This window comes from Vombatus ursinus, unplaced genomic scaffold (assembly GCF_900497805.2).
Source record: "Vombatus ursinus unplaced genomic scaffold, bare-nosed wombat genome assembly UNPS02005659.1, whole genome shotgun sequence".
Classification (NCBI taxonomy): domain Eukaryota; kingdom Metazoa; phylum Chordata; class Mammalia; order Diprotodontia; family Vombatidae; genus Vombatus; species Vombatus ursinus.
The window spans coordinates 18,735,888-18,755,550 of record NW_020945437.1 but is presented as its reverse complement, the minus strand read 5'-3'; the positions used below and the strand labels follow the sequence as shown (position 1 = coordinate 18,755,550).

General features: G+C 36.1%; 1 protein-coding gene across 2 annotated transcripts in view; it reads right to left on the bottom strand.

The window, feature by feature from the left end:
* Positions 1-19,663, bottom strand: part of RSF1 (remodeling and spacing factor 1) — a 133,384-nt gene that overhangs the window by 80,621 nt on the left and 33,100 nt on the right. Inside the window, exons 1-2 of one of the 2 annotated variants that reach the window (XM_027848102.1) lie at positions 14,502-14,540; positions 1,103-1,194 (exon numbers count right to left, since the gene is read on the bottom strand). In XM_027848102.1, the coding sequence (XP_027703903.1) occupies positions 1,103-1,159 (57 nt within the window). In that variant the 5' untranslated portion in view covers positions 1,160-1,194; positions 14,502-14,540. Of the gene's footprint in view, positions 1-1,102; positions 1,195-14,501; positions 14,541-19,663 lie in introns of those variants that run through there. The other variant, XM_027848101.1, reaches the window with a different exon arrangement.

Below are 19,663 nucleotides of genomic sequence, written 5' to 3'. Positions count from 1 at the left end.
TGTGTGTGTGTGTGTGTGTGTGTGTGTGTGTGTGTGAGAGAGAGAGAAATGTTGGCCTTCTCTCATGCGTGGTTGGGAGTTACAAGCTTCACTTTTCATGGGTCTGGTGATTACAAGGGTCAAAAATCTGCTTATATGAAATCAGTGAATGTCAACTATTAAGAAAAAGTAACTAAAAAGTTAAAAATACTCTTAGGGGTTTGAACAGCTACATAACATCCTGGTCCTTCCAAGTGGATATAAACCAGAACAAACCATTAAATGTGCCCTGAAGATAGAGATAATGTTGCAGCCAGCTAAAAAAAAAACAACAAAAAACAAAAAACAGGTGGGTTTAGTTTCTAAAGCTTCTGTAATCCTTGAGGTCAATTTTGAAAAGGATATTGGTTGAGGAACCAATCCATGGTCACCCTGGAAGGTCCAGATAAAATTTAAACTGGATCTTTATTTGAATCACTCTGAGTAAGACCCTTTCTGATACAGAGTTGATGCACTTGGACCCTGCTGGAACTTCATTCTCCCAAACTACTGACCTACATATACCCTGGAATATGGTTGCCTTAGGGACCTAGGGGTCTTTGGGAGCTGATTTTTTTTTGGGGGGGGGGAGGGTGAGGTGATCAGGGTTAAGTGACTTGCCCAGGGTCACACAGCTAATAAGTGTTATGTGTCTGAGGCTGGATTTGAACTCAGGTCCTCCTGACTCCAAGGCCAGAACTCTACTCACTGCACCACCTAGCTGCCCTTAGGAGCTGACTTTTATAAAGACCAGGACAAATATATTACTTACCTTCTGAGATATTTTCAGTTACAAGAATCACCTATGTATTCAACATTTTCTGGCATCCAAGGTTGTCACTGTATAGTTTCTACTACTTTGTAAGAGCACAGATCAACTCCGTCTAGCAAAAACTGAATATCCACTTACAGATATCACACAACAATTCTGCCATCTACTCATCTACTTTGTAATATGTATAATTATTTTACATGATATCAACAAAACTAGTTTTTCACATTTTTATTTTGTGCAAAGTAAAATTATAAAGTTTAGATTGAGAAAGGCAATATCTCATTAATATATGATTTTTAAAATATTTACCTTGATCAAATATTTTTCCCATCTGTCTGCTGTTACAGATTTACCAATCTTCCTCATCAGTTTCAAATGGAGCTCCACCAATTCTTTTGGTACTTTAAAGACAGGAAAGAAAACACACAAAAAAGGTTAGCTTGCATTAACTATTTCATATACAATTAAGATAAAACAAAGCATTTGGAAATAATTTCTTAAAATTAGAGAAATGTTTAACAAAACATACCATTATTTAAATCCTGTAAGTTACGTGGTACAAAATGAGTCACCTCTTTATCACCTCTTTACCTTTTCTAAGGATTTTAAGTAAGTTATACCCATTTAGAGTCATAGTCCAGTCAGGGGCCTCATTCCACCAGAAGTTCAAGAAAGGCTGATCTAAGCTAAATAAGGAAACAGTTCTATCGTCTGTCTCATCAAAGAGTGAGTTCCCTGTCACTGGAAGTGTTTAAAAAGAGGCCAGATAACTGCTTGTCAGGAATATCATAGAAGGAATTTGTGCTTTGGAGAATCATGGGAGAAGATAACTCCTGTAGTAAGCATCAAAAAACTGAACATATATAACAGCATTAAGAAAACCATAAAATATCACACAACTCCAGGGTGGTAGTGTTGTTTCTGTTATCATTCTCTGAGTCATGCAAGCTAGGAGCTCTAGGGTGGACTGACTCCTTTCACTCCCTTGTCTCCATATTCAAGCAGTCATTGTCCTATCAAGTTTTCCTTCTTAATGCCTTTCTTACCATGTGATACAAATATAAGCAAGACAGGCCCTGCCCTCAAGTGGCTTACATTCTAAGCACAGAAGAAAACATGCCAAAGAAAGCTTGAAAAGGTGGGGAACAGTAGGGGAAAGTGGCTGGGAAGTGGTATCAGAGCCTGGCATCTTAAAGGCAGAGTCTATTACCACTACAATTGACCTAGCGTAGGTTCTTATTTCTTCAAGACATAACTACTACAAAAGTCTCCTAAATAATCTCCTGGCTTCCTCCACTCTCTTCCCCTTCCAATTCATCCTGCACATGGAGGCAGTTCAAAATCCATCAAATATTTGCTTTTATCCTGTTACTCTTCTAATTCCCTGCTTGGATACTTCAATTGCTTCTCAATGTCTACAAAATTGATAGGAAACATTTTCAATATCATCTTAATTCCTTTTTCTAAGATCTCACAATATTACTATCTGGGACTTTATAGTCTGACCTTTCCTGCTATTTACCATTGCTCTCATATGTGAAATCTCCCTGTTTCTGTCAAGTAGGTCTCTTCATCCTACTCTGAACACCACTTTCCCCCTTTCTGCCATATCTACTTCCCTTATTATGCCCTATCTTTTTTCTGAAGTTCATCCTTCAAAGGCTACTCAGCTTCCACATTGTCCATGAAAGTTTTTCTAGAAACTCCCTCTCTGAATATTAATAATAAATATTAATAGCTGAGAGGTTTTTTTTCCCAGATTTACATAGTGGTTTATGCAATCACATTTGTTCCTCACAATAATCTTGTGAGGTACGTACTACAGTTGTTACTGTTCCTATTTTACATCTTGGGAGTCTAATGGTCACACAACTGAATCTGAATTCAGGTTTTCCTAAGTCCGGCACTACATCACATTGCTAGACACTGTGAGCGCTTCCTTCTTTGAACTATAATAGCATTTATTGTCTGTGCCATTCAATTTGGATTGGCCACTTACTCATTTACATTGGTAGAGCAACAGCAACATGGTACAGACAGCTGGATTTGATGGCAGGAAGATCTGGGGTTTAGATCCTGCCTCTGACCTGTATTGGCTACATGACGATGGGCACAGCCTTCCAGTTTCCCAGTCAACTCTCTAAGATCCTAAGTTACAAATGAGTTGCTTATCTGAATCTGAGAAATATATTTCCATTCTTGAAGCTCTCCATACACATCAAAGGACAACACAGACTCCCAAAATATAGTTATTTTATTTTGTGTATGTGGCTTATTTTCAATGGAAATACAAAATGATCAGAAATTTTGAAGTCCTTAGATTTGAGGGAAGGCAACTTGGGGAAAAAAGTGAATTTTGATTTAATAGTTATTTTTCATAAGCATGAAGTCATTTTGTAATGTTTAAAAACAAAATATATTCTAAATTGCTATGTCCATAAAAGTATCATATTTGAAATTTTTAATGTAAAAGTTTATTCAAAGTCATACAAATTTACTTTGACCTTTCTGCATCTTATTTTCTTCATGTGCAAAATGAACGGGTTGTACTAAATAATTTCTAAAGTCTCTTCCAACCCTAGATCCTATGATTCTAATGGTAATATTTACTTACAATTTGCTTTTAAATGCTTTTAATTTATGTTACAAATAGTTTAGAAATCCAAGATCTTTTTGCCAATGCATGAATAGCAAACAAAAAAAGTTAAACAAAAGAAACTATAGACAATGTAGTATAACCGAAAATTTTTTTTTTATACTTTGTGTCCTTTGTAGAGTCAAGAGGATTCAGAAAACACTCATTTTTTGGAAGTTGTTGTTGGTTAAAAAGCAAACAAACAAAACCAAATGCAATGAATACATTGCTGACACAGGAGCCTTTCTAAGTTTTATTTTTTGAGCTGCCATTATCAACACTTCTGGTTCTTGAGGCATTTCATCTTTTAAAATCATTTTACCTTTAGAAGACCAAAAGTTTAACCAGATTGAGCCACCCCTCTCTCATCTTTCATAAGATTTGTTCCTTGATTTAGTATAAATATTTCTGAATGCAGGTTTATGGTAAAGGTTAGAGAAGATGGAAGTACAAATAGCAAGCAAGAAGCAGTGAAGTCACGTCTGTGTCACAAAAAGTCTTCCCACTCATGTTGCTGGAGGAAATTTATAAGTATGTTAGAACCCCACACTGCATTTATGGGCAAACACCTGAAACGTTCTTACTGTTTCCCTGAAGAGTTATTTTCCTATGGCAAGTCTAAGTATGCTGAAGGTTTTATAATCCATTCAATTCAACAGATAGACTTTTCTTATCACCAAATGAATTTTGGATTTTAAGTAATAGCTATTAAGCTGCTTTTTAGCTGATTCAATGCAATGCTCTAAGCTAGCCCATCAAAATCTTTTTTTATTACTCTCAAGGATCAGTAAGTTGGGCGTTCCTCCCACCTTTGTGGTAGCTAGGTGGCCCAGTAGATGGTGAACTGAATCTGGAGTCAGGAAGACCTAAATTTAAATACAGCCTCAGTTACTAATTAGTTGTATAACCCTGGTTAGGTCCCTTAGCCTCTGTCTGCTTCAGTCTCTTCATCTGTAAAATGGGGATAACAACAGCACCTACTTCATAGTGTTGTTGTAAGGCTCAAATGAGATAATATTAGAAGAGTGCTTTGCAAACCTTGAAGTGCTATAAAAATTCTAGCCTAGCTATTATTATTGTCTTCTGCAATTTTGATAAATATACCATCTGTGTTTGACAAAGTTACTGACACAGGGCAAACTGCAGATCCACATATACTCCACCAGAAATCTCTTTTCAAGTTGACTTGGGGCTATTAATAACTATTTTAATTCACCTAACTGTACTAGGTACCTAGCTCACCACATTCCTTCAACTACCAGTCTAGCAGCTCTGTCTAAAAAGGAAATATGGTTAGATCTATTATTAATGATTCTGTGTTCTCTATAATCATCACTACCTTTTCTAGATGTTCACTAACCACTTCTTTAGTAACATACTCTAGGATTCTGCCAAGACTTTAAGTCAGGTTCACTGGCTTGAAGAGTCCATTCCTTTCCCATTTGTTTTTAACTGGCAACAGCATAAGACAGTGGAAAGAACACTGGACTTACAGTCAGGAAAAGAAATACGTTCCATAGTTCCTTAGGCAGGTCAATTAACCCAGGGCCTAAGTTATTCATCTATAAAATGAAGGCCAGGACTAAATGGTCTCTAAGCTACTTTCTAGCTTTTATTCTCCAATCCTAAGGCATCTCTCCTAGTCCCATGAAATTTCAAAGATCACAGCTGGTGGTTTCAGTAATCAAATCTATCAATGCTATCAGTAGTAAGGATCCCAATAACTTAAATTCCAAGGGAAGCTAGATAGTCTCTGACTTCTTCTGGGTACACCTCCCTATTTGCCATTTTTGTTCTGTCCTTTCTAGTCTGGAGATCATTCTCTTTTGTGGAGAAAACTGAAGCAGAGACTTGAACAGCTTTGCCTTCTCTCCCTAATGTGTTACCTTTGTATGAGCTAAAGCATCCATCTCCCATCTTTGATTATTCTCCTTTTCCTCAATATGATTTTTAAAACAACCTTTTTGTTGGCTTTGCTTTCACTCTGATAACATATAGGGGTGGGGAACCTGAAGCCTTGAGGCCACATGTGGCCTTCTAGGTCCTTGGATGCATCCTTTTGACTGAGTCCAAGTTTTACAGAACAAATCCATTTATTAAAGGGATTTGTTCTGTGAAGTTTGGATTTAGTCGAAGGGCCGCACTTGAGGACCTAGATGGCCATATGTGGCCTCAAGGGCACAGGTTCCCCACCCCTGGTATATACCTATGTATTTCACATTGCTTTAATGAAATGAGGAATGTGTGTTCTGCCATCAGTTTACCAGGAACTCAGTTCAACTGCCTTTTGTTGGTGTTTTCATTTACATTTTGGTTCTGCTTATGCCATTCTATATCAATTCACGAAAGTCCTGACACTCCTTATAGAACCGTGACATTTTAAAAATATTTTATACTTATGATTATACATTTATCTTCCATTATGAACCCTTGCTTCCATCTTCTTCTGTGCATGATTCTTGAAGACCAGTCAAGATTGTAGAAGAGGAAGCAGTGTAGTGCCAGACTAATTAGTGATTAGAAATCTAAGGAGAAACCAAGGTAGATCATCTTTCCAGCAAAAGATCACAAATCCAAGCTACAGGCAAGCAACAAGGGCATGAACTTTTGTAAAAGAGGTGGTCCAGAACAGAGGACCCAGATCAAAAGAATACACCAGAAATGCAGTGTTGTAGCTCTGATCTCAAAGAGGGCATCTAGGACTCAGCCTCTTGGCATAGTCATTCAACACTGGAGAAAAGATCTTGCAGCCATACTTCAGGAGCAAAACGGGGACATGGGACTTTTGCTGATTCCAGCAGCAAGACACAAGATAAAACAGGCCATCACCATAAGAGGTCACGTAAGTTTTATTAGGAGTCCACAGAGCTTAGCTTTATTACAAAGTTCCAATCTGGGAAGTAAGTCTGGACGAGTAAGTAGACGTGACTTTTAAAAATCTAAAATGGTTGATGAGCTCCCTATATGTCCACCTCGTTCTTGCTAGAGAACTCCCCTTTGTTCCTACTCACTTCCTTCTTTCTATTCCAAGATTTACATCCAATCAAGGCTTAATGTGAATGAATGTAAAAACATTTCTTAAGTGCTTTCCATTCAGGCAGTGTACTTTGGGGATACAAAAATTTAAAGAGAGTCCCTACCTTCAAGAAGCTTACACTCTAATATGGGAAGACAACACATATTGAAAAGAGGGGACCAGGAAAGGGAGTTATGTACTGGGGTGGAGGAAGCTGGGGAGCGGGGGCAGATAGAGGGAGATAAGAGTAGGGATGCAGAGGACTCTTCTTTTCTCACTAGGCTGCAATCTAGACTTTCCATCAAGTCTCATAAAACTCTTCAATCTGGAAGATCACTTCAACCCTGGAATCACACCTGAGAAGTACCCTTGGCCTGTCCCTGCAGGGCCTCTCTTTTGGATTGGCTGGCTCTTCCCAAAAATCTCCACTGGCCAGCCATTTCTTCACTTTTCACCAGGCTACAATACAGATTTTCCATCATGCCCTAGCCCCAACCTTCCTTCTTCCTCTGCCCCAACTTTTTAAATTCTTTTTATGTGTTGACCTCCCTTACTAGAATGTAAGCTCCTTGAGGGTAGCGACTATTTTTCTTTTTGCTTACATTTGTATTCATAGTGCTTGGCACATAATATGTGCTTATAAATGCTTGTTGACTGACAGACAGTAAGATGACCTGGCTTGATGACTGGATGACATATAAAGCTGAAGCATGTTGTAGTGCCTAGAGTCAGCCAGTAGATAGAGTAGGCTAAGTGGTCTAGATTGCACTCAATTTAATATTTGTGTGTGTGTGTGTGTGTGTGTGTGTACAAATTTGCACTAATTTCCTAGATACATTGGATATTAGGCTCTTATTAGAGATTATTTGTTGTAAAGATGTTTTTCCCAGTCAATTGCTTCCCTTCTTATTCTAACTGTTGATTCTATTTATCTAAAATCAATTTTTTTTTTTTTGGTAAGGGCAATTGGGGTTAAGTGACTTGCCCAGAGTCACACAGCTAGTGAGTATTATGTGTCTGAAACCAGATTTGAACTCAGGTCCTCCTGACTCCAAGGCCAGTGCTCTAACCACTGAAAATCTTTTCAATTTCATCAAATCAAAATTACCTATTTAATGTTTTGTGCTCGCTTATTCCTTGTTTAAGAATCTACTTTCTACCAATAGCTGCGAAAGTACCTGATTTGGTTTTCTTTTAATTTTTTGAAATATGATCTTTAATATTATGATGTATAAAGACGGAATATGCTGTTTCTGTTGTTGTTTTTGGGGGGAGTACGAAAAGACAGATTCTGCTGCTATTGAAGCTATGCATTGGTCAAATCATTCAAGAAAGCAATTTGGGGGGCAGCAAGGTTGCGCAGTAGATAGAACTGCGGCCTTGGAATCAGAAGGACCTGAGTTCAAATCCAGTTTCAGACACTTGACACTTACTAGCTGTGTGACCCTGGGCAAGTCACTTAACCCCGATTGCCTCATCAAAAAAAGAAAAGAAAGGCAATTTAGAATTTTGCAAATTGACTAAAATGCCCATATCCATTGATCCAAAGATCCCGTTCAAAGGAATATAGCCAAAACTGGGAAGAGAAATGAGAGTGAAGCAAGAAAATCATGAAAAACTAGTAAATAGCTTGCTAAAGGAGACCCAAAAAAATACTGAAGAAAATAACACCTTAAAAAATAGCCTAACCCAAATGGCAAAAGAGGTACAAAAAGCCAATGAGGAGAGTGCCTTAAAAAGCAGAACTGGCCAAATGGAAAAGGAAGTCCAAAAGTTCATTGAAGAAAATACTTCCTTAAAAATTAGAATGAAGCAATTGGAAGCCAGTGACTTTATGAGAAATCAAGACATTGTAAAACAAATCCAAAAGAATGAAAAATTAGAAAACAATGTGAAATATCTCATTGGAAAAACAAATGACCTGGAAAATAGATCCAGGAGAATAACTTAAAAATTATGGATTATCCAAAAGCCATGATCAAAAAAAGGGCCTAGACATCATCTTTCAAGAAATTATCAAGGAAAACTACCCTAAAACCAGAGGGTAAAACAGAAATGGAAAGAATCCACTAATCACCTCCTGAAAGAGATCCCCAGAAGAAAACTCCTAGGAATGTTGTAGCCAAATTCCAGAGTTCCCAAGTCAAGGAGAAAATATTACCAGCAGCCAGAAAGAAACAATTCAAGTATTGTGGAAACACAATCATGATAACACAGGATTTAGCAGCTTCTACATTAAAGGACCATAGGGCTTGGATTATGATATTCCGGAGGGCAAAGGAGATAGAATTACAGCCAAGAATCACCTACCCAGTAAAACTGAGTATAATCCTTCAGGGAAAAAAATGGACATTCAGTAAAATTAAAGACTTTCAAGCATTCTTGATGAAAAGACCAGAGCTGAACAGAAAATTTGACTTTCAAATACAAGACTCAAGTGAAACATGAAGAGGTAAACAGGAAAGAGAAATCATAAGGGACTTATTAAGGTTGAGCTCTTTACATTCCTACATGGAAAGATAATATTTGTAACTCATGAGACTTCTGTCAGTATTACGGTAGTTGGAGGGAAAAAATTATATGTATGTATATCCAGATAGATAGATAGAGGGCACAAGGTGAAGAAAAAAAAGGTATATAGCCCAAGTAGGTCAAAGAGAGAAAGAAATGTATTATAAATAGTAAAATATTCATAACAACACTTTTTTTTATGTAGCAAGAAACTAGAAATATACACATGGAGGAAGGGCTAAAAATTATGTTACATGAATAACAAAATATCAGTGCATAATGAGAAAAGATGAATATGAAGTAGAAGCATGGGAAAAGATAGATATATATGAACAGATGCAAAATTAAGTAAGAAGAATCAAGAAAACAATACAGGACAACAATAATGTAAATGTAAATAACATCAATAAAATAAAATCTGAACACTGTATTGTAATAATGAATAAGCTTGACCCTGAAAAAGATATGAGAATGCATCTCTCCCTTTATTTTTGCAAGGATGGAGGACTATAGTAATGGCATACTGCAAATAATGTTAAATTTAATTAATGCGTTAGTTCCACTAAACTACTTTTCTGGTTTTTTTAATTCCTTAGTAAAAAAAGTTGACTCTCCAGGCATGGAAGAGCGATATACTGGAAAATTATGATGATAAAACAATCACTAGAAGTATCAAATCAATTTTTAAAAAATAAGTTATTAGCTGCTCTATTAATATAAAAGATGCACATAGACTTTTCTTAAGATAGTGGAATGATTGGAAACAGAACAGTTTGGCACTCTCAAAACCACTTTTAACAGATATGAAAAAATAGCACCACATCTACTAGTAATGACCAAGAAATCTATGGAGAAACTATACTAACCGCATTTTGTTAGACAAGGTATACACAAAGAGAAAGCTAGAAAGTTATGGGTACTAGGAAGAGGTCCAGACAAAAAAAGGCTAGTCAGGGCAAACCTTCCAAAGAGGGGAAGAGCACTAGAACTCAAACAAACCTAGACATTGAAACTTAGTATGGAGATTAGAGAAATGAGATCAAAAGCAGAAGTCTAACCAAGAATTCCTGGAGCCTACACTTATGTAAGTCAAACCCAGAACCAGGACACAGAACCTGTAGAGCTGAGATCTGGAGAGCAATGAATACCCCAAATCAAGACCATCCCATCTCATACATGCTGCTGAACATAACTTCTAAAGCATAGTTTTATAAAGATTACCTAGAATAGAGACCCAGACCAAACAAAGTTCCACCATTTCTTTACAGCGGTACACAGAACCTACCCCTGACACAAAGTCTTAAATGGAGAAGTAATGCTGGAAAAATGAGTAAACAGAAGAAAATGACAAAAATATTATGGAGCCAGAGAAACTCAAGAGAGAAACCCAGGAATTTACATTATCACAAGCAAAGCCACAAATTACTAGAATTCTTGGAAAAAATGAAGCAAGTATTACAGTCTCCTTGAAAATTAGACTGGATTAGAGATGAATGATGCCATGAAATGAAGAAGAAAAAGCAAGAGTAAGAAACCATGATCAGGGATTGGGTAATCAGAAGAAGAGCAGTAGAATATTAGCAGGTTGTTATTAAATATAGTTAATTAGTACTGTACAATCTCCCTTTCCAATATTCTTTTCTTCTATATAAAGAGTGGGGAATAGGAGAAAAGAAAGCAAACTATAAGACAATATAATGGAAAGAAATGCCTAATTAATAATCGTAACTGTAAAGGGAAACAGGATGAACTCACCAATAAAATGAAGGACAGAGCAGAATGGTTCAGAAAGCAGAATCTAACAATATATTGTTTATAAGAAACAAACTTGAAACAAGATTTAAACAGTTAAATTAAAGGGTTGAAGCAAAATTTTTTACAATTCAAGTAAACTCAAAAAAAACAGGGGTAGCAATCATGATCTCTCAAACAGCAGAACACTAAAGAATGATTTGATTAGAAGAGATTCCAAGGAAAACTTTGTTATACTTGGCTTAAGGAAGCATAGACAATGAATTAATATCAATACTTAACATATGCATCAAATGTAATCTATGCAATATATTAATACATGCAATCAAATGCAAAAATCAAGCTTCTAAATACTCTAAGGAAAAGTAACAGGAATAAATTCCAGATTTATAAGAAACAAAAAATAAAATAGCTAGGGGATCTCAGTGCACCCCCCACTCAACACTAGACAAAAGATAAACAAGAAGGAAGTTAAAAACTTCTAAATATAATTTTAGAAAAGTTAGATTTGATAACTCTCTGGTAACTGAAGGATAGAAACAGAAAGTATACATATTCTCAGCTGTGCATAACACATTTACAAAAACTGACTGCACTAAGACACAGAAAACTCACAGATACAGAAGAGCAGAAATATTAAATCAACCTTTACTAAAAACAATGCAATAAAAATTACCTTCAATAAGGGCCACTGAAGAAAGGATTAACATTAATTGAGGACTAAATATGGAGATCATGTTATAAAAAATATTAAATAAAATTATTAAATAAAATAAATATTAAATAAATAAAATTAAAAATATTAAATAAAATATTAAAAATATTAAAAAGAGAAGCAGTTAATATAATCTCACAGTTATGGATAGTAGCTTTTATTACCTCTATTACCACAGCTAAAAAACACTTACAACTAAGGGGCAGAGGTAATTACAAAAGATAAAAAACAAAAGTCAATAAACATTTATTTAAGTTTGATTTTATGAAACTGAAAAGCTTCTGCATGAACAAAATTAACGCACCTAGCTTAAGGTAAGCACTCAAATGGGGAAAAATCTTTGTATAAAATTTCTCTTATAAGTGTTTGATACCCACAATATAGAAATAATTAAGAAACACACATATATATATATATATATTTATATGAAACTCATTCTCCATTAGATAAGTAGTCTAATGATATGAATAGTTCTCAAAAGAAATGCAACTTATTAACAACAACCAATGCAAACCAAAACAGTACTTTGGCAAGGATGACAAAAAACGAGAATAGTCAACGTTGAAGGTTTTGTGGAAAGATAGGCATGCTGGTACATTGTTGATGGAACTGTAAACTATGCAAATAAAGTGGCTGATATGTCCTTATCTTTTTACCTATAGATTCCATTACTAGCTTTATATGCCAAGGAGGCTATTGATTAGAAAAAAGTCCCCATATACACCAAAATATTTATAGCAGTACTTTTTGTGAATGCAAAGAACTGGAAAACAAAAAGATGCTCATCAACTGGGGAATGGCTAAACAAATTGCGGTTCATGAATGGAATGGAATGTTGTTAAATAAGAAATTATGAATATGACAAATACAGAAGCACAGAAAGATCTAAATGAACTGATGCACAATGAAGCAGACAGAAGAAAACAAAATACACAGTGACAACAATGTAAACGTAAAGAACCTCACACAAAAAAGTCAAAAGATTAGTCAATTGTGCTATAACTTATGCCTTCCTAAAAAGCACTATGCTAAGCAAAATTGTACAACAGAAATCATGGAAAAAAATCAAAGTGCATAAAGCTCAAAAACCTGGTCAATAACACATGAAAAAATAAGAACTTAAAAAAAATGGCAGCACAGTTCTATGCAAGTAAAATGGCTAATAATTATTGCGATAAACAGTGGCAGCTTGTGACCTCCAGCTGCTGCTCTTCCTGTACCTCGGTCCCCACTTCCTATGGACTGGGCTGACAAAGTCGGGAGCAACTCAGGCAGAGGATGATTCAAGTCGCAGAAGGCTTCAGTCATGGGGGACAGGGGAAGAGGGAAAAGAAGAAGCATGGGGATCAGCTTTTCTCCTCCCAGAAAACATACATCACACTAGCACTTTACCTTGACAAAGATTTGAAGTTTGCCTGTGAAAGTGGGTTGCAGAATGTGAGGTACTGTGAAATGGTGCAGTTTTCTCATGGAATAAATCATACAGAAGAAAATTCAAAATTTGAGTTATGTTAAAAATGTTCCCTGATATATCAATCTCATTGCAACAAATTTACACTTTCAAAATACTCATTATGGAAGAACTGACTGTAACTGTTGCAAAATTATAAAGAACAAGCATGGCTCAAAAGAAGATACTAATATCACACACCTTTGCAGGAGGGAGATCCTCAAGTTCTTTCTGTAATACAGATATGGTCTTAATACACAAACCAGAGACAAATCAAAGGAGGAAAAATACAGACCAATATCCTTAATGGATACTGACATGAAAATTCTGAATAAAGTGTGGGGTGTGGAATTAGGAGGACCTGAATTCAAATCTGGTCTCAGACATTTACTAGCTGTGTAACCCTGGGTAAGTCACTTAACCCTGTTTGCCTCGGTTCCTCATCTGTAAAATGAGGTGGAAAAGGAAATAGTAAACCACTCCAGCATCTCTGTGAAGAAAACCCCAAACGGGGGCATGGAGAGTTGGACACAACTGAAATGACTGAACAACAAAAGAGTCTCTAGCAACATATCAAAAAGACTGTATGCTATGAACAAAAAGTATTCACAATAGAAATGCAAAGTTGGTTCAATTAATAGAATGTAAGTGCTTTGTGAATATAGATTGTTTCTTTCTTTGTACTTTTATTCCCAGTGGTTAGGTCAATGGCTGGTGCAGTGCAGTTGTTTAATAAATGATTGTTGATTGAGTTAATATTAAGAAAATGATAAACATAATAAAACTATATAGCAAAAACAAGGAAAATCAAATTGTCTAATCAGCAGACACAGAAAAGGCCTATGACAAAAAATTCTAGGGGAAAAAAACACTAAAATCATAGGAATAATGGGATCTTTCTTTAATATGATAAATAGTATCTCTATAAAACAAGAGTCAGAATTTTATGTAATAGAGAAAAATTAGAAGTCCTTCCTCTAAGACCAAAAGTAAAGCAAGGATATTCATTCTCACCAGGATATCTGTTCTCACCACAATTTGACAGGTACCAAATAAATCATCAGCCTTTCTATTTATTATCAACAAAACTCAGCAGGAAGACAGAGAAATTTTATTCAAAATAAGAACTAAACATATAAAATATTTTTGAGTCCACCTAGTAAGATATCCAAAGGAACTATATGAACACAACCAAAAAATAATCTTTACAGAAATAAAGAGAGAGCTAAATAAATGGAGAGAAATTGCTCACAGTTGGGGGGAGGGGTATTTGTCAATATAATAAAATGACAATATTACTTAAATTAACTTTCTTACTTAGGGCCATCCCTATAAAACTATCAAATGATTATTTCTTGAGAACTAGAAAAATAATAACAAAATTCAACTCAAAGAACAAAAGGTCAAGAATCTTCTAGGGAAATAATTAAAAAGGGCAGAAGGGGACCTAGCAACCAGATCTCAAACTGTACCATAAAGCAGTAGTCAACAAAACTATTCAGTAATAAGTAAAAAACAGAAAAGTGAATTGGTAGAAGAGATTAGGCACATAGCATATAGAAGCAAATGAACATAGTAACATAGTGTTTGAAAAACCCGAAGACCCCGACTATGGGGGTAAGGACTCACCATTTGACTAAAACTGCTGGGAAAACTGGAAAGCAGTCTGGCAGAAATTAGGTTTAGACCAACATCTCACACCATATACCACAATATGCTCCAAATGGATACATGACCTAGATATAAAAGCTCACATCATAAACAAATCAGAGGAGCAAGGAAGATAATACCTTTCAAAACTATGGATAGGTAAGAGTCCATGACAAAACAAGAGATAGAGAGAACAATGACAAAAAAAGGGGGGAGGGGGACAATCTTGAGTACATAAAATTTAAAACTTTTTGCACAAACAAAATCAAAGAGGTTAAAATCAGAAGGGAAACAGTTAACTAGAGGAAAAAAAAAACTTTGTGGCAAGTATCTGACAGAGGACTAATATCCAAGATAATAAAGAACTGATTTAAATACACAAGAATGGCAGTCATTCCCCAATAAATAAATAAATAAATGGACAAAATGTCAAATAGTGGTTCTTAAAGAAATCTATGCTATAAACAGACATATGAAAAAAATTCCATATCAATATTAAAGAAATCTACATTAAAACAATTTTTAGGTTCTAACTCATACCTCTCAGATTAAAGACAAGGAAATTATAATTGTGAGGGGCTGTGGAAAAACAGAAACACTAATGTAGAGCTGTGAATTATTAATCTAGCCATTATGCTAAGCAATTGTGCATACTCTTTGAAGAAAACAAATCATATGCAAAAAATATTTAGTGCTTTTTGTTGTAGCAAAGAACTGTTTGCTTTAGGAAACAAAAGGGGTGCCCACCAAAAAGAATGGTTGAACAAATTATAGCACAAGAATGTAACATTATTTTGCCATAAGAAATAATTAAATAAATTGTTGCCAAAATTCTGGGAAGACTTGTATGAAATGATAAAGAAAAATTGGAGCTGAACCAAAAGAATAGTTTATACAGTAACAACACTGTAAAGTAAAATAACTGAAAGACTTAAGAACTGTGATCAATGCAATGACCAACACAACTCCAGAGAATCAATGATGAAATATGCTAACCACCTTCTGCCAGAGGTGATAGACTCAAGGTACAGAATGAGAAATACATTGAGAGTAGCATGTCAAATATATGAGTCTTTTGTTTGACTAAACTTATTTGTTAAAAGAATTATGTTTTTCTTTATGTGGTGAGGGATCTAGCATGTGTTGCCAAAAAAGGAAGAAAAGAAAGTAGGGTCACTGAAGCATTTTTAAAAAATGCACAGGAGAACAGAAGTTTAGATGAAAATACACAAGCATGACAGCCTTGAAAGTAACATGTTGCCTGGAATCAGGAGGACCTGAGTTCAAATCTGGCCTCACACACATAACATTTACTAGCTATGTGACTCTGGGCAAGTCACTTAACCCCAATTGCCTCATTAAAAAAAAAATTTGAAAGTAACATGTTGAATTTATTATACACTTTTTACAAGAAGTCTTTCTTGATATTCCTTAATGTTAGCATCTTTCCTGTGTTGATAATTTCAAATTTATCCTCTATATAACCAATTTCTACATGTTTATTTGCATATTGTCTCCCCCTTTGAACTGTGAGCTCTCTGAAAGCAGGGACTGGGTTTTTTTGCCTTTATTTGTATCCCCCATACTTCTAAGCATAACACCTGGTACAGACAGAGGCACATAGGATGCACTTAATAAATGCTCGTTGATTTGACCTGCTGACTAAAAGAGTAAGCCATATATAACAAAGACCTGTGGTTTAGCATATAATTCTGCTTCTGTTCTACTTTGTACGTGGAAATGTGTTGCGTCATAAAATTGATAATATAAATAAATATAGCTCAAACAGAAACACATATTGTTAATACAGGAGAAGCAAGGTGGTGCACTGGATAGAGTGCTAGGCCTCAAGTCAGAAAGATTCATCTTTGTGAGCTTAAATCCAGCCTCAAACACTTACTAGCTGTATGACCCTGGGCAAGTCATTCAACCCTATTTGCCTTACCAGTTCCTTCATTTGTAAAATGAGCTGGAGAAGGAAATGGAACAAATCGTTCCAGTATCTCTACCAATGAAACCCCAAATGGGGTCACAAAGAGACAGACATGACTGAACAACATCTCCAGTGCTTAGAATAGTGCCTGGCACACAGTAAGCACTTATAAATGTCTTACCTCCTGTGAATTTCTGAAGGTCTTTGATATTTTTTAGGGCACTTCATTCTCTCTGATGACCTGGGCAATAGCAGTTACATTATAGCTATTAATCTCTATGTTATCCAGTCTGTAATATATGTATGTAACAATATATATACACACACAGATTATTTATGGTACAAAGGTAGGTTTCTCATTTTTTTTTTTAATTTAAAGCCCCTTTATTAGACTTGCAAGACAAAGCAAATACATCGTTTTTTTAAATTAATTTTCATTGCTATTTGTTTTTATATAATCTTTAGTTCTGAATATATCCCTTGTACAACCCATTCTTTATAACAAAGGATAAGAAAAAAAATACTTCAGCAAAACTAATCTACTTATCAACAGAGTATAACAGTGTTACTAAGAGTGTTCCACACATAGTCCCCCACCTCTTCAAAGAAGAGAAAGTGGTACATCTCTCCTCTGGAGCAAAGCTTGATTATTTTAATTAAAGAATTCCTTTCCATTTTGACAAATTTATTGTTGATCTTAACCTCCTCTCATTCCCTTTCCCTTTAATACCTTACCCTTCCTAAACTCATTCTTGTCCTCAATAAGACCACCAATCCCTTTAGCCTCAGTACTTTCCCAGGTCATCACAACCCTGCTCTAACCACTTTTACCCTTTCCCTTTCTCAAACCAGTAATTAGCTAGTTAAACCCGATACTATACTCTATTCTCAAGCACTCGCTCCCTTTTATCCTCTCATTCATTGTTCATGCCCTGACAAACCCCAATTTTGGATTACTTCCATCACAGGACTCTTCCACTCCTACTTCTGTAATGCTGAAAAGAAGCTGGAGAAAAACACACAACTGAGCTGAAAAACTTCCTTTCACTTCTGCCTAATGGACGGCCTAGCCAGCTTTCCATAGGGAGCTCTTCTTTTCTGTCCTAGGCCTCTTTCCAACCTCTCAGCTGAGTACTTCATCTCCTAAGAAAACGTGAACTTTTCTCTCCTTATCTTTTCAAAATCCTTTGACATCATCCTTCACTATTTTAATTCCTTTACTGAGGTAGTTCAAGAAGGCCAATCCCTCTCAGTACATGTAACCTTGATCCCAAATTCTCCTTTCTTCTCCAGTAGACTGTCCTCATAATAACTCTTATACCATATTCGATCTATTTATGGGTTCAATCCCTGCTGTCTACAGATGTACTCAAGTCTTCTCTATCCTTAAAAAACTTTCACTAGAACCTGACATCCCTTCTAGCTATTACCCTACATCTCTCATTCTCTACTCAGCTCAACTCCTTGAAAAAAGTGGTTTACACTCAGTATAAGCCATCCTACTTTCAGCTAAATTCTCTGCAATCTATCTTCTAGCTTCATTACGCAGCTGAAACTACAACTCTCCAAAGTTATTAATGACATCTTAATTAATTTTCTCAAGTCTTATCTTTGTAGACCCATTCGCTGCATTTGACATTTTGGGTCATCCTTTCACTTCCCTGGGTTTTTGCACTCTCTCCTTGTTCTCTCTGATCTCTTCTTGGTTTCCTTAGCTGGCTCATCATCCTCACCTTGCCCCCTAAATATAAGCACTCCCCAAACTTTGTCCTAGGACTTCTCTCTATACATACTTTCTTGCTTGGTGACCTATTTGGCTCCCACTGGTCTCCTTATCTCTGAGCAGGTGACCTCCAGATCTACCTATCTCGCTTTCAGTCTCTCTCTTGAGCACTACAGGCTCCAACTCTGCCAATCATGTAAAACAATGTAGCAAAGCCACCTCAAACTCAGCATGTCCAAAACAGAACTCGTTATCTTTGCTTCAAAACCTACCCTTTCCCTAAGATTCACAATATCTAATGAGAGTACTACATTCCTTCCAGTTTCCCAGGCTTACAGCCTAAGTATTATCTTGATTCCTCCGTCATTCCTCATGTCCAATCAGTTGCCAAATCCTTATATTTCTTCCTCCACAATTTCTTTTGCATCTGCCCCTTTCTCATAAGATCACGTAATCACTGATCTTATGAGATAAGTGGGAAGGAAACTCAGGAACCATCTAGTTCAAACTCCCTAATTCTATAGGTATGGAAACTGAGACCCTTATGACTTCTTATTTGGACTATTATTCCAAAGCCTCCAAAGTGGTCTCCCTGCCTCATGTCTTCTCATTCCAATCCATACTCATCTATACAGATACCAAAATGATTTTCCCCAAGCACAAGTCTAACCATGTGACTCCCCCTTAAGCTTCTCTAGTTTCCTATCATCTCCAGAATCCAATATAAACTGCACTTTTGACTTCAGAAGTCCATCCCAACCTGGGCCCCGCCTACCTTCCTATCCTTATTCTGTATTACTCCCTTCCCAGCACACAAGGCACTCCATGCCCTATCTCTGTACTTTTAAACTAGCTGTCACCAATCCCTGGAATGCACCCCCTCCCACTTCCTTCTGAGACTCATCTCAAATTCTGTCTTCTCCATTTCCTGATCCACACCATATGGGACTCCTACCCTGCCCCTCTAGCTCCCAAACCTATCTGGTATTCTCTATTTATTCTATATATACTTATATGGTTTCTCCTATACAATGTGAGCAAGCTTTTTAAGGGCACAAAATGCTCCATTTTTGTCATTTTATCACCAGAATCTAGCTTAGTAAGTACTTAGTACATACTAATACTACTATGTATTAATACTAGGTATAACTATATCTTAGTAGTACTAGTGCTATGGGCTCAAGGCCCAGTACTCTATTTGTTGCACCACACAATTGCCTAATTAATTTATTAACAGCCCTTCTTATTATATTTCAAATCTCTAACCTTTCACTTCTATATTTTAAACAGTGTTTCAGAAATCCAGGTGCAATTTTCTGATCCTTTCTAGGCTGTACTGCTGATTCATTTCCACAGTATTTTCTCACCCATGCCATAGAAACCCTCTTCACACTGGAAGCTTATTCCATCTTATTCCACCCCTAGACTACTTCTCACATTGGAAGTATCTTCCAGCCTTGTGGCCTCTCCCTGATTGGTTGGCTC